The sequence below is a fragment of the Neoarius graeffei genome, chromosome 9 (assembly GCF_027579695.1).
Source record: "Neoarius graeffei isolate fNeoGra1 chromosome 9, fNeoGra1.pri, whole genome shotgun sequence".
Taxonomy (NCBI): Eukaryota; Metazoa; Chordata; class Actinopteri; order Siluriformes; family Ariidae; genus Neoarius; species Neoarius graeffei.
In genome coordinates this window covers 55,542,739-55,559,110 of record NC_083577.1, presented here as the reverse complement: position 1 = coordinate 55,559,110, position 16,372 = coordinate 55,542,739, and the positions used below count along the sequence as shown (strand labels likewise).

The following is a 16,372-nucleotide window of genomic DNA, read 5'->3' as shown; positions in this document are numbered from 1 at the left end:
TGTAAACCTAAAGCTATTTTTATTAACATTAAGGACATTTATTGACATAAATAAGAACTGTGTGTCTTTCATTTTCAGTGGAGTAAGAAAAATCCAAATCAGTTTCCATTACCAAAAACCCAGCTGTGACCCTGAAAATGATCACTTCATCCAGAAAATAATACAAAACACTATATCCTCAGGCAGGGAGAAATGATGAACCTATACAAATAAGATGACTAAATTCAAATGCTTAATAAAAAAAAAATACAGTTAAAAAGAGGAAGTATGGTGTGTGACCTCTGACACTAAAATTCAGTCCACTGGAATATACAGCCCCTTTAGAATGGCTCATAGACTGACTTATAGCCTTTAGTAACCATATCCTTCATGATATCTCTCCTGATAACCATTGTGGTAGCCATAGGAACCATACTCATCCTCAGGGCAGCGCATGCCCAGGCTCTGCTGAATGGCCATCTCCTGTCTACGTAGCTGCATGGAGTCGATCAGGTCATAAATGTTGGCCATGGACCACATTGGCGATGGGTACCATGACTTCACATTGCCATCCTTGCCGACCAGCAACATGGAGAAATATTCAGGGCTGATCTGGAAATAATTCCTGATGTCCCTCACGAGTGTTGCTGACAAGCCCTCACGGTCCACTGTCGCACTGCCTGGAACATGCATACAGGCCAGAATCAGACATGTCCACTTACTGCTATGGTACAATTACACTGGAATGATACAATAATAAGTCATGATTAACTGACAGGCTATATTGCTTAAACATATCCACTTATTCATTTATTACAATAGCCAGGGACCCCTTTAGCAGTAAAATATTGTAAATTCCACAGATCTCTTTACTACAAATGTATTTTATGTATCTAATCTAACTATTCAAGTATCAAGCTCATTATTTAAATTTGTACAATAATTGTAAAAACACAATGGATATTTATCAAAGCAACATAGCATTTTATTCCTTGACTTTCCACTGACAGAATATATCACACCAATGTTGACATCATTTATTGACCGACTTGGTTGAGTTAGTGAGGTTTGGATACAACCCAATCAACTGAACAGTAAAATAAGCTTATACCTCAGTAAGAGCTCATAAAATATGTATACCTGCACTGAGCCCTCTTTGAGAACCGTGGTGTTCAAATATTGTTCACATGAGAAATGATGAAAGCAAAAGGCCACTTCAAAGTACTGAGAATGTTAGGGGAGGGGAGTAATACAGTTTTATTTTTTTTACTTTATTTTTTTTACTTAAGGCAAAACGTAAGAAAACAGTCTTTGACCACACATATACATACATACACATTATATATATATATATATATATATATATATATATATATATATATTTTTTTTTTTCCCTAATGTATCCTCAGAGTTCAGCCTTGGGCTTGTGTCCGTTTTTGTGGCTACATCTAAAGTCAGTACTGCTTACTTAAAAAGCTTTGATCTAAAAACATCACAGAGGCCATCCCTCAGACATGCTGAAGCAGATTTTCAAAACACACATAAGCCTGACACTCAACACAGCATCAGCTGCACAAGCATACTGAGCAGCACTGTGGTTTCACCAATGTTGAAACCTTTCCCTGCTTTCAGGTTTGTTCTGCAAAGTAGGATTCCTGTGGGAGCCTTGTGGTCCTCAGGGCTGAGGCTTCAGTAGGAGAGACTGAATCACAGAAGGAAGGTATTGCAGGCTTCACAGCATAAGCCTACCTGCTGTTCTTAAGGTACAACTGAGCAAAGCTGCTCACGTCAACACCAACATGCCAAGAAGCCTGGAGCTGAACACCTGGCTGCCAACTTAGCCACATGTTTGTTTTCTTTTCGATATACCCTGGTACCACAAAATCCTGTTTAGTACACAGGCGAGCCATGAATTTGCAGCCATTTTAGACATAGTACACAACTGGAACATTTATAAGACTGCATCAAATCAACATATTGGGGTAATTTCTTTATAATAGTACATTTTCTGCTTAAAAAAAAAAGAAGATCCTTACCATTAATGGGGTAGAGCTCCAACACTCCACCCATGTCGACCATTTCAGTCCCCAGGAGCTTTAAAACAGAAATATGACGAAGCCCTGCAAACAAACATACAATTTTATTAGACATAATATAAACTAAATAACTAAACAGAGATACATTTCCCCAAGCATTCATTCCTTTTTTTCCCTTCAGTATGGTTCCTATCAGTAGTGATCTTGGTCTTGGTATTTATACTACCAGTCAACCATTGTCTGTCTGTCTTAGAATAATATTGAAGACAGAATTATACAATGTAGAATTATATAGTGACCAAGAAACGTTAAATAAAACAAATTATTTTAAATGATGCATTTTATATTCTTAACATTATTCCCATTGAGGCTTTGCACACTCTTGCCATAAGGGAGTTTCAACCAGGAAGTTTTTCTTAAAGTTACTGAGTGCTTGGCTGCTTTGCTTAAAGCATATACTCAGAGCCATGGCCTCACTTTTTATTTATAAATGCCTGAAACCTCAAGAATGGCATAGGAATAGTTTTAAGCATTAACAATGAATCTAAGATCGTAATTTTTACGATTAAAGTGATTTATATAGGTAGCGGTTTGAGTGAATGACCTTGAGATCCATGATGTCACAGCAGGAAGTCTATCAGTCTCATCGCCATTTCCGCTATACTAAAACACAGAGCTGACTACAACTCCGATCCTCCATTTTGAGCCAATTTATCGCCATGCCACATAGATGTGTTTTTGGCGGGTGCAGCAACATGACATAAGGTGGATTTATGTTGCATTCATGGCCCAAGAATGTTCAAACTGCAAAGATTTGGACGCATTTTGCAAGAAATTCACGGGCACATTGGGCGCCTACGAAGTGGTCTCTCCTCTGCTCTGCACATTTTACTGAAGACTCGTACGAGACCTCTGATCTGTTGAGGAGCGTTGGCTATAAGTCAACTGAAAGTCAGATTGTTTCAAAACAATCGGCCACAAGATCGGCCTTCAAGAAGCGAGAACACAGACGGGTAAGAAGCAACTCTTGTTTGGATACAAAACAACATGTTTACCTGAATTTAGATTAATACATGTAACTTGTATTGTGTGTTTAAGTTTATTTAATTTGCTTCAGAATGTGATTGTCTCAGTTCCTCTGATTATTTAATTAGCCTTTTACGTTTTATCAGTGAAAATGCATGCATGTACATGTATGTTGCATAAGTTATAACACCTATCCCGTTTTAATGAGTGTCAACTCACAATCAATGAAGTCAAATCAGTCTTAGTTGAGCAAGTCTGTAATGGTATTTCTTACTTTCACCATAAATTTTTATTTATATGACTTTGGTCTATAGCTGTCAAAGGCCTCGGCCTTAAAACCAATTACCGCTGTGACGTCACGCACTCAGGGCTGGCTGGCTCAGCAGGGCAGCTCAAATGCCAACTTTGCAGTCAATTTTAACTCTCAAAAATATATATTTTTTATTCCCCATTTACACAGCATACAAGAGTCAAGGATGGAGATACTATCCACTCAAATTTATTTAAAAATAAAGATTCTGCATATCTCCTTTAAGTTCTTTAAAAAAAAAACTTGTTTGGGAAACAATTTAACAAAAAAAAATGTAAATACATTTATAATAATACATTTATACATGCACGTTGAATATTTACATTTGCCTTCGAAACAAATTTCAACCACAAGCATTTATCAAAATGTTACAAAGACAATAAAGACTATATATTTAATGTACTATGTCTAAATCTTTGATGAGCAGAGTATATAAGCTTTTAAAATGTTGCTATCAGGAGTACTGGCACAAACGGTAATCTGAAATAACTGCCAATTTGAAACAGGTTTTTATGTACAATATCAACAGTGCTAGTCCTGCCTAAACTAACATCGACAAATATCAAACTTACACAAATTAGAATAAACCATAGCTTAGTGACAGTAAGATTGACCTGATTGACCATCCTCCATGACTGATTCATGGAAATCAAAAGTTTGCTCTTCTTCCCGGTGCCTGCAGTCATTCTGTGAGCTCAATTGCCCATTTGTCTGGAACACAAAAACAACTAGTACAAGCCACTTTATTAGTGAAACAGACTTACCAAGGTTGCACGCCTGACTGGACAGGGCATAGAGCTGTTGCTGATACACCCACTCTTCATCACTGGGAGCCGATATCACAAAAAGTCTGCGTCTCCACCTGAACCTTATATCACATAGAAAAATAACAGACTGTAACCAGGATGACTGGGTCATTCAGGGATCATTAGTACGGTAATGAAATGTTATCAATCTGAATGGCCTTGAATGAGACCAAGATGGGCTTTCACAGACAAGTACGCAATTCACTTTTGTATTATTGCGCATTAAACAGTTTTTTTTCTCCTCTGTCAAGCAAAGGTTATCACACAAAATAAATAAGAAATGAAATAATAAATAAATGAGCTTTGAGAGAGGAAATATTGCCATTTTGGGCAGTTAGGCTGAATTAAGACAGCTGCAGAGTGAAATGCGTGTCTAAATGAAGCCCTGTTCAATTATGGTTTCTTTGCAGGCCATCTCCCCATTGGAAGATCTGTGCTACCTGGACAGGAAGTTCTCCAACGATCGCGGCTTGTCTTCCTTTTTACACATCACCCCATCTCGCTTTTGTTGCTCCATTTCCCTGATGCGAGAAGAAAATGTGTCGATGTAGCCAAATACAGCCTTCATGGCAATTGGGACCTCATAAAATTGCTGCAGCAACATGGAAATATAGAACACAGAAAAGTGCTTTTGATAACCTAATGGTGTGTAACATTTCACAAGAATTTTTGAGGTTTTATTCTGAACCACAATAAACAGACAATTCAAGCAAGAGCCAGATTCAAAGCAACAAAGTGAAATATTTCTTGTCATCTTGTGCTTTTGGCAACAACATGTCCATGTGTGAGTAAATGGACCAAATGAAGCTTTATGGACAACACTGCATTATTGAGGACTTGGCATGGTGTCTTGATTAGCCACAGCTCAGTGTAGTTTTTACACGGAGTAAGACTCTTCGTCTGCGTGCCCCAGCAGCCTGCCTACACACTGCCTCTTTGTTTACACCAGCTGTCTGCAAGCAGGGCCCTGGTTTTACCCTGAACACATAAACATGCTACTGAGAACTACTTAGAATTAAAGCCGTACCACTGTCAAAATGTAATATGATGTAAATGTGACGCATTACATAGCAGAAAATATGGTATATCCTATTACAGGGTTATGGGTAAAGGGTTCAGTCACCTCTCTGTGCACTAAAGAGCACAGTAAAGTAGCACTTCCCTGTTGAAAGTTGAATTTGGAAGCAGTTCAGTTGGTTTTATCAGGTATTTATAAACTGTACAGAATTACTAGACTTTTATATATACACATGTACATGTGTAGTGCTAATATTCCATGCTACTGCAAAATGCAGTGGATTTGTGTGAAAAACATACTCAGCCTGAAAAACCTGAAATGCCAAATAAAAAAAGGACATCGTCTTACCTTCCATTTCATGTCGATATCAGTCAGCACCATATAGAAATCATTGTAGGTCATTCTGAACTCTTTCCTCAGATCTGTGATGAGCTCCTGGTTCACTAGATCCTCCTGCCGCAGGCCCTTCATAGGTTTATCATTTTCTGCAATGATTCAAATTCATTGTCTGGTCAGCTGAATAGAAAAAGTACAATATAGTACACAAGATTTAGATGACAGTTTTGCTGTGGCAGTGATGGATTTGACTGTCCAATTCAAACCTACAATGTATTCTTAATAACAGGCCAGAGCAGGTAGCTGTTAAGTTTACTTAAGAAATTCACCAATCACTTGTTTGTCTAGATGGAAAATCACCAGCCATGTGAAACTTATTCAGCTATATAAGAATGGGCATTTATGCTGAGAAAACAGCTTCCTTGTGTCCAGAATGAGACAGATAAAAACTAAACCATGCATGTGAAAGGCCCTATCCATCCACTGGAGACATACAGGCAAACGCAGCCAAACCCAAAGGTTTGTTTTTCCTACCTCAAAAGTCAAAGTATGTCTTACATGGATATCCTTATTCAGAAGACATCTGAGCAGGAGGCTCTGTAACGTCTGTAACTTTACCTGATGGGGAACTACGACAAACTGCTGCACAAGCATAACAATCCTCTGCAGCACAGTGTATCTGTATCTGACTACTTATAAAAATGCCACACAGTACTGAGAAATCTTTATAGTTTTTAAAACCACACACCAATGGAGAAATACATCATAGCTTCTTGAGCAAGAAAATGAAAGAGTACATTTTGATGCATGTAGCCAATTATAAGAGCATCTGTACTTGTACAGCAGTGCAGAGACCCACGGTAAGAAGCCTTTAATTGTGGTTCCTGAACCACAGCCCATTCAGTTCAGACACACTTCTTTTCAGTCCTCTCTGTGATGTATTGGGACCAGTCACAGCGTGCTGGCAGACTGTGACGCCAGATATGTTCCAAACTCATCTCATCTCATCATCTCTAGCCACTTTATCCTGTTCTACAGGGTCACAGGCAAGCTGGAGCCTATCCCAGCTGACTACAGGCAAAAGGCGGGGTACACCCTGGACAAGTCGCCAGGTCATCACAGGGCTGACACATAGACACAGACAACCATTCACACTCACATTCACACCTACGGTCAATTTAGAGTCACCAGTTAACCTAACCTGCATGTCTTTAGACTGTGGTGGAAACCGGGGCACCCGGAGGAAACCCACGCGGACACGGGGAGAACATGCAAACTCCACACAGAAAGGCCCTCGCCGGCCACGGGGCTCGAACCCGGACCTTCTTGCTGTGAGGCGACAGCGCTAACCACTACACCACCATGCCGCCCCTGTTCCAAACTCAGTACACAAAAAAACACAATGCTGAATCTCAGATTCAGCACTGAAGGAACCCAACACACTGAGATTCAGACTCATCAATGAACGAGCAAACACATTTAGATACAGATTCACAACTGAAAGAATAAAACACAATAAGATTCAAATTCAGTACTGAAGGAACCCAGCATATTCAGACAGATATAGCAGTGAAAGAGCCCAATACACTGAGAAAAAAAATGACTTCATCTCCAAACGTTTCAACCCAACATTTAATTCTCCCTCTCCCTCTCATCTAATGTCTGTAAAAGTGACCCTTACCACATAACCACAAGAAACAGCTGACGGATGACTAAGTGGAAAGAAATGTAAATGTCCACTGACTCATACCAAGGCAAAAAAAAAAAAAAAGTGTCATCTTTGGTTTCTGCTTACTGACTTTAATCTCCACAGTATTTCATATTAATTTAGCTGTTCTTAAACTTGTAAGCAGTAAAAGTGAATAGAGAAAACATTGCCCCCATAGCCATTTCTCTTTAACATATCCGTGTCTGTTTATGAATTATAAAAAAAAAATAGATTCTTAGAAGAATATAGTATCTGTAATTTTTCTTTCTGGGGGCATTTCCTTGCACTGGGCATATTTTTATTGCCTCCTTAAGAACTACTCAGCCAAGAACTGACTCGCTCTTGTTCTTGATGAGCTCAAACTCTCCATTTTCCCTGTCCCAATCTTCAAATAGATTAGCAGACAGTACACTCATATGAAGTCACTGCCTGGAAAAGTACTGCTTTTACTTACACCCAAAGGCCAAATGTCAGATTAAAGGGCCTTTCCTCTTGGGATATCATTCTAATTCTCTTAATCAGCAACACAAAGAGCCATTGAAATGTGAAAAGACCCTCTTTGAACTGGTCGCACACAAGTCTTTTTCTCTTTTAGAGCCCAACAGTTCTCATCATGGATAACTGTTCAAATGCCATTTCCACCTGGACACAATTAGGCACTGAAGGCTCACAAACTATACTCCCAGCATGGCTTCCTGTCGACAGTTAAACAGCCTTGCTGAGTGCAGCCGAACCATTTTGGGTGCCTTTACTGGTTTTACATTAAAATCAAATGTGTCATCGTTGATTATATGTTTCATGTGACTTCATACAATGTTTCATGCAAAAATAGTCTAAATTTCTTATACAGTTCCAAATACTGTCAGTCAAAAGAATGCTTCATATTTATTACCTACACATCACAGAATCACATACTCTGTCCATAGATTCCATAGATTCTTGTTGTTCCTAGGTTTTCTTAGGTACTTATTAAACCTTATGGAAAAAACCTGTAACCTTTACAACAAGTTCATTCTGGGACAGTAAAAATGAGGCTGCATTTATTACAAACTGCAGAGTAATTAAAAGCTGAGAGAACAGGAAACTATTGCTGTATTTTGTAAAGATCAGTGGCATTTGTTACCTGGTAGGCATGGCTCAGTTCTGTATGCGAATGAAATGAGATAAATGTAAGTCACTATGTATCAGAGCTTCTGCCAAATGCCATAAATACAGTACAAATGTAATTGTTAAAATGGCAATATGTTAAAACACCCCTTTACAGTGTCCAATAAACAGAACGCTATTTATGTATATATTATATGTAAGGGATAAATGTACAGGGAGCCGGTCATTATTGCGAAACAAACCAACAGAATGCCATCATTGACCAATCAGATTCAAGTATTCAAATGAGCCGTGTAGCATTATATTATATTTTATATTATATTAAAACAAGGTACAGGAAGGACTGATGTGAAAATTTTAAGATATCTATACTCTAAAAGAGAGCCCTAAATAACCAGTCATTTAAAAGTATAATTTCTCAAGCGCTACAAAATCCAGAGGAACTTTTGGCTCACCAAGCTGGTAATGATCAATTTTCATTGTGCTGTTGGTCAAAGTGCCAAAAATGGTGATGATAGAGACCTTCCTAATAGCCATTTCACACACATGTTCTAGGTATTCATCCCTCTGCTGCACATACATGCTGTTCTCTTCTGATGGAGCAGTAATCAGCTAGAATTAAAAAAAAAATAATAACAATAAAGCAGAAAATATATAAATACTTGTAATTTTACACACAACAAAGAAAAACATTACACAGACGTGTCGAAGGTGAGCCCTTGATTTATGTGCAAGATAAACATGCGCTTTGCCATTACTTAAATATTAATTAACCGTGATTGCACTTACAAGTAACCGCCTTCTGTTTTCGAAATATTCCAAGAATGTTGCCAGGGCTCCCTTTGTAGGAGGTGGTGGTTTCTTTGTAGGCTTCTGGTAGTTCTTTTTTTCTTTTTCAAACTTCTTGTCCATTTTTTTTCCAAGCCCTGCTTCCTTTTCTCTCCTCTCCGATTTTCCCCCATCTTCCTTCCCTTTCCTTTTTGTCTTATCCTTCTTTGGCAGCTTGTCTGATTTGACTTTTTTCTTCTTTTTCTCTGCCTTGTTCTGCTTGTCTTTAACTTTCTTGATGGGAACGCCCTCAGTCTCTTTTTCCACTGGGTAAGTGTCTGTAGGTTTGCCAACATCATATGCATTACTCAGACCACCATCTCCATTCTTTTTTTTAGGTGGCTTAGATTTGCTTGGCTTGTGTTGACTTGGCAGTATACCAGATTGTTTATGAGTGTAGTCCTTTCGGTCAGTACGGTTGTCTCCATTTTTTGCAGTGTAGGCTTTAGTATAGAAATAAGAGGGGGTGGTTGGCTGAAGAGTGTTTTTCTTAGACTGGTCCCTGTCATCATAATGGTAATTCTTGGTCTTGGCATTGAGGTCCCACTGTGGGGACGTGTGACTTTTTGTTGTCCTCTGGGTGATGGTGGCCTGTGGGGAACTCGTGGTAAGGCGGATGGTTGTTGTGGGACGGGCGGTAGAGGGCCGGGTGGTGGTGGTTGTAGTTGTTGTGGTAGTTGTAGTAGTAGTAGGTCTTGTAGTAGTAGTAGTAGGAGGAGGTCTTGTAGTAGTAGACAATGTGGTGGTGACTTGGTTGGGTCTTCTGTTGGGTTCCTGTTTTCTCTCTGGTCTTCTCACAATGGGTGGATTCACCAGAGTATCAGGGCTGGGGATGCCCTGAACCACCTGACCCTCCTCCCCTGCCTCCTTACACTTCTGCAAAAAGCCTTTCTGTCTCACCTTCTCCATCTTTCGCATGGGTGACTGGTCTATGACCTCATACATGGCCTCCAGTCTCACTGGGTATGGGTAGCGTTCCTCCACCTGCAGTGTTTTTTTCAAAAGCACCATACCAAATTTTCCTTTTTCTAACTTGAGGAAGTTCATGAGTCGGGGGATGAGTGCTGTATCCAGAGGCTCCTCCATCACTTTGCCCACCTTGGTAATGCGTCTAACCTTCCCACCCATCTCGCCCTCCTGGTGAAACACCACAATCTGGTGCACATGTCGTTCAGCCAGCTCACAATACACATCTGGCTTGAGCAGGCTCATCATTAGCCTGTAATAGCCGTCTGATTCATGAGGGGCTGAGATGACCAGGAGACGATTTTTCCCTGCAAACGTGGCCAACAGATTGGGGGATCCAGCAGAGCTGGGCATGCGGGACAGGGCAGCCCGTGCTCCAGACACACCACCATCCCTTTGGAGTTTTCTCAACCCACCCTGCATGCCTCTTGTCTGGCTCAACACCCTTCTGTTTTGGCTAGTGCCGGGTTCATCTTTTTGCATCTCTTCGTGAACTTCTCTCTGAGCTGCCCGGCGGAAAGGGCTCTGTCTGGATAAGGAGGTTGACGGCCGCCGTGCTCTGTTGGGTCGCAGACCAGCTTGTTTCCCATCTGACACAAACACTGCCAATGCCAAGCAATACACAAAAATTACCCCCCACATGGCTTCCCCCCTCATATTTACAAATCTATGTTTAGAAAAAGATAGCTAAAACAAACCAACAAAGTGTCATAAGATGGATAATGGACTACTGTAGCCGCATACCAAATGACTGGTACAAAAGGTTGAATACTTTCAAAACATGACTGATTTCAATCAGCTCAGGTGTTGACCAACTCACAGTATAATCCCACTCGATCACTCCAGTCCAGATTTCAGGCTACAGATTACTAGAAAAGACGTTCAGTGTAAGTCAGTGTACATGATCCTGGACCACAGTTTGTTTTAATCGCAGTAAGCAGGTTCGAGGTGATGTAAAAAGCGCTCCGTCATTTGGAGAGCATTTCTCATATAGTCACTTCATTCATTTGTAGCAGCACCGATGAGTCTTCGCAAAGGCAAAATCGGCGCATCTTACTTCTGTAAAGAGATGCCACCCACTTCCTCCCAAAAACATTTAAACTTCCATCCAGTTTAATGTCCCCAAACTCAGCAAACGTGTTCCTGGCTCAGATGGAGAAACAGCAGCGTCTGATCACTTGAGAAAACTGAATAGAAATTACGCAGGGAAAGTCTTTATGCTGGAAGTTATCCCAAACATGCCAACAAATAACCTCAGTCTCCAGCTCCACTGTGAAGAGGACCAACCCCTGGAGCCCTGGGTTGCCAAATCGAACAACATTAACCCTCCTCCGGCTGATAATGACCCTGACATTCAATATCTGCTTCTACTCGAAGCTAAAAGTGTAGACAGTATCGATGAACAAGTTGGTAGGAGTGTTAATGACACGTAAGAACCGTCAAAGAAAACTGCCGATATGTGCAAAAGGCGGATTTTCTTTAGCATGTAATTTGAGACATTACTTATAACACCCAGTTGAAATATGGCAGGATGATTACATCATGTTTTCTAAACTGTGGCAACCCACATAACTCTGTAAGCAACTCGAGAGAGTCATGTCTGGAATGGAGTCACATTTCATCAAAAAATAAATAAAGACTAATTTATACACTTATTTTTCTTTTCAAGCCAACCTGATGTATATGATCATACATTTGGAAGGGATATAAGGAACTACGGAATAAAATATGATTTAAACTCAAAACAGTCACAAAAGAGTTTATACTGAAAGCAAATGTGGCCTTTATTTAAAATTAAAAAAAAAAGATCAAATAGTTACACAATTTTGGATGATGTTGAAAACTAAATTATTATGTCCGAATAAATTTAGTCAAAAGAAAACATTTCAATTTTTCTGTTATTCACATTTCTTGTGAATGTCATGAGGAGGTAAACTGGACAGGAGTCAGTAGGAGCAGACTGCTCTGTACTTCCTATCTCATGACTAAGTAATGCTCAAAACAACAACAACAACAACAACAACAACATTATGATGATGATGATTCCATCCATCCATAACTGCTTATCCTGTGCAGGGTCACGGGCAAGCTGTAGCCTATCCCAACTGAGTATGGGTGAGAGGCAGGGTACACCCTGGCCTGGACAAGTCGCCAGGTCATCAAAGGGCTGACACAAAAAGACCAACAACCATTCACACTCACATCTACAGTCAATTTAGAGCCACCAATTAGTCTAACCTGCATGTCTTTGGACTGTGGGGGAAACCGGAGCACCCGGAGGAAACCCACAGAGACACGGAGAGAACGTGCAAACTCCACACAGAAAGGCTCCCGTCAGCCACTGGGTTCGAATCCAGAACCTTCTTGCTGTGAGGCTACAGTGCTAACCACCATGCCATCTATCATCATCATCAATCTGGTGTTACAACAAGGAACCCAACTGATTGAGATGCCTACTGTGTTTTCTAGAGGAAAGTGATCAGGTGGAAATAATGGAAATACATCCACAGCTTTCCCACTAGGCTGCACCAACTGAAGCTCTCTTAAAATCCTACAACTTTGGATGGTCGAAGTACAAGATGGTCTAAGACTCATCAGGTAGCTACAGGGTGATGTTGGGTATAATCAAGTGTCCATCTCCAGACAAATGTTCCAAATTTTGCATTTCACATTTGGTCAAAGGCAAAAACAGTTCTGAGGACTAAGACAAAAAAAGTCACAATTTTGCCACATAAGAAAATGATTAATTTTTTTTATTTTAACTTTAAAATAGGCGGCACGGTGGTGTAGTGGTTAGCGCTGTCGCCTCACAGCAAGAAAGTCCGGGTTCGAGCCCCGTGGCCGGCGAGGGCCTTTCTGTGCGGAGTTTGCATGTTGTCCACGTGGGTTTCCTCTGGGTGCTCCAGTTTCCCCCCACAGTCCAAAGACATGCAGGTTAGGTTAACTGGTGACTCTAAATTGACTGTGAATGGTTGTCTGTGTCTATGTGTCAGCCCTGCGATGACCTGGCGACTTGTCCAGGGCGTACCCTGCCTTTCGCCCATACTCAGCTGGGATAGGCTCCAGCTTGCCTGCGACCCTGTAGAACAGGTTAAAGCGGCTAGAGATAATGAGATGCGAACTTTAAAATAAAAATTAGGAGGAAAAGTGGTAATGTTTTTGTATGATCAGTTTGTCCATTTTTGTCTCTTCTGTTAAAGGGTCTCTTATTCACTATAAGAGCAAATATTTACCTTAGTTCTTGATTTCAATTTGTAAGATATCACTACATAGCATATTCAATGGATAGCCTAGCAGTGACAACTTCCTTGTTCATAAAAATAAATAAATAAATAAATAAATAAATAAATAAATAAAAACCATATAGCATTTCTCTTTTTGCCCCACTCTGTCTGGTGTCCTCAACTGGGTGGTTCATTTGTCCCAGAGCTCAATAGACTTTTTTATGTTATCTTAGTTGCCTGCATCAACAGCAATATTCAGTCATTAAATAATGTGTTTTTCTGTGGTTGGCTGAATTGTTTGTATTGAGTAACTCACTACTGTGTATTCATCACAATGCTCTTTTTACAGGGATTTACATGCACCTTGTCTTCATGTTGAGAGACAGGTTTTAAAGTGACTATGTAAGTCTTACAGCATGAGTTACAGAAATATTAAGATTTATATTGTGCTTCACATCTATCGAGTAGTTTAACTGTACTGGATCGATAGGAAATATATATACTCTTAAAAAGATGCCACCAAAACCACCTTGTTTAAACACTAGCTTTTTGGGTATTCGGTTATACACTTTTTGAACACCTAAACAGTTTGTAGTATCAAGAGAAGGTGCATATGTATACATATTAATTCAAGGTCTGATCTTTATTGCACAATAAATGAGAGATTGATAGTCTCCGTGAAGTTGAATGAGACGAAGTGATGTAAAATACTCCTCTGTCCTCGGCTGAACTTTGACATACAGTCTGAACAGGTGGGTTGCATTTTTCTAAACTCTGGTCCTCATGAAAGGCTCCTAAAAATGAGGAACCTGACCATCATTTGTGGTCAGGTTTGTCTGCCAATATACAGGTAGACAAACACAAGCAAGCACTCAAAAGAACAATCACAAGAGCATTTCCCAGTGTCTGCTTTTCTTCAAATATTTGTCCCTTTCATTCATCTGGTGTTTTGAATTTAGTTCTTTTCATGCATGCTCCAATGTGTGCAGCACATGTTCTACATCTAAAAGATCCATAATCCACAGCCTACTATCAAGCCACATCCTCTCATATGTGGCTCATCACACTATATATATATATATATATATATATATATATATATATATATATATATATATATATATATATATATATATATATAAGTCTATAATGAAAATCCTTTGTGTGGATATTGGCAAAAGAGCTTTGACCAATATCATGTGATGTTTTGAAATGTCTCTTGATCTCTAAAACTTTAATTGGAAATTTTCTGTAAAATACTCTTCTGATGACTTTAATATGTTTGCACACAGTTAATGTACATGGCTTTAACTGAAGAGAAGGTCTGAAAACACTCATTTTTTCCCTCCATGTTTTAAATGCAAATGAATCCAAGATATTCAGAGTGAATACAACACTATGACATTGTCCAGTTCATATTTACACCGTCCTGATAATGATCACACCTAGTCCTTTTATTCAGTAGATTGTCAATGACTACAGTAACTCCATTAACTCTGTATTGGAATTTTTGCATGTAGTGTCTAGAACACTCTACAACCCCGATTCCAAAAAAGTTGGGACAAAGTACAAATTGTAAATAAAAACGGAATGCAATGATGTGGAAGTTTCAAAATTCCATATTTTATTCAGAATAGAACATAGATGGCATATCAAATGTTTAAACTGAGAAAATGTATCATTTAAAGAGAAAAATTAGGTGATTTTAAATTTCATGACAACAACACATCTCAAAAAAGTTGGGACAAGGCCATGTTTACCACTGTGAGACATCCCCTTTTCTCTTTACAACAGTCTGTAAACATCTGGGGACTGAGGAGACAAGTTGCTCAAGTTTAGGGATAGGAATGTTAACCCATTCTTGTCTAATGTAGGATTCTAGTTGCTCAACTGTCTTAGGTCTTTTTTGTCGTATCTTCCGTTTTATGATGCGCCAAATGTTTTCTATGGGTGAAAGATCTGGACTGTAGGCTGGCCAGTTCAGTACCCGGACCCTTCTTCTACGCAGCCATGATGCTGTAATTGATGCAGTATGTGGTTTGACATTGTCATGCTGGAAAATGCAAGGTGTTCCCTGAATGAGACATCGTCTGGATGGGAGCATATGTTGCTCTAGAACCTGGATATACCTTTCAGCATTGATGGTGTCTTTCCAGATGAGTAAGCTGCCCATGCCACACGCACTAATGCAACCCCATACTATCAGAGATGCAGGCTTCTGAACTGAGCGCTGATAATAACTTGGGTCGTCCTTCTCCTCTTTAGTCCGAATGACACGGCGTCCCTGATTTCCATAAAGACCTTCAAATTTTGATTCGTCTGACCACAGAACAGTTTTCCACTTTGCCACAGTCCATTTTAAATGAGCCTTGGCCCAGAGAAGACGTCTGCGCTTCTGGATCATGTTTAGATGCGGCTTCTTCTTTGAACTAGAGAGTTTTAGCTGGCAACGGCGGATAGCACGGTGAATTGTGTTCACAGATAATGTTCTCTGGAAATATTCCTGAGCCCATTTTGTGATTTCCAATACAGAAGCATGCCTGTATGTGATGCAGTGCCGTCTAAGGGCCCGAAGATCACAGGCACCCAGTATGGTTTTCCGGCCTTGACCCTTACGCGCAGAGATTCTTCCAGATTCTCTGAATCTTTTGATGATATTATGCACTGTAGATGATGATATGTTCAAACTCTTTGCAATTTTACACTGTTGAACTCCTTTCTGATATTGCTCCACTATTTGTCGGCGCAGAATTAGGGGGATTGGTGATCCTCTTCCCATCTTTACTTCTGAGAGCCGCTGCCACTCCAACATGCTCTTTTTATACCCAGTCATGTTAATGACCTATTGCCAATTGACCTAATGAGTTGCAATTTGGTCCTCCAGCTGTTCCTTTTTTGTACCTTTAACTTTTCCAGCCTCTTATTGCCCCTGTCCCAACTTTTTTGAGATGTGTTGCTGTCATGAAATTTCAAATGAGCCAATATTTGGCATGAAATTTCAAAATGTCTCACTTTCGACATTTCATAT

At 39.8% G+C, this 16,372-nt stretch overlaps 1 protein-coding gene across 1 annotated transcript; it reads right to left on the bottom strand.

Annotated features, from left to right (window-relative positions):
- Positions 1-2: 2 nt before the first annotated feature.
- Positions 3-11,408, bottom strand: ccdc80 (coiled-coil domain containing 80). The gene is made up of 7 exons (XM_060929843.1): positions 9,116-11,408; positions 8,782-8,938; positions 5,524-5,660; positions 4,598-4,749; positions 4,116-4,219; positions 2,016-2,099; positions 3-659 (listed from the first exon to the last, which is right to left on the bottom strand). Exons 1-7 carry the CDS (start codon positions 10,775-10,777, stop codon positions 352-354), a joined length of 2,604 nt encoding a protein of 867 aa, XP_060785826.1. The 5' UTR covers positions 10,778-11,408; the 3' UTR covers positions 3-351.
- Positions 11,409-16,372: the final 4,964 nt, after the last annotated feature.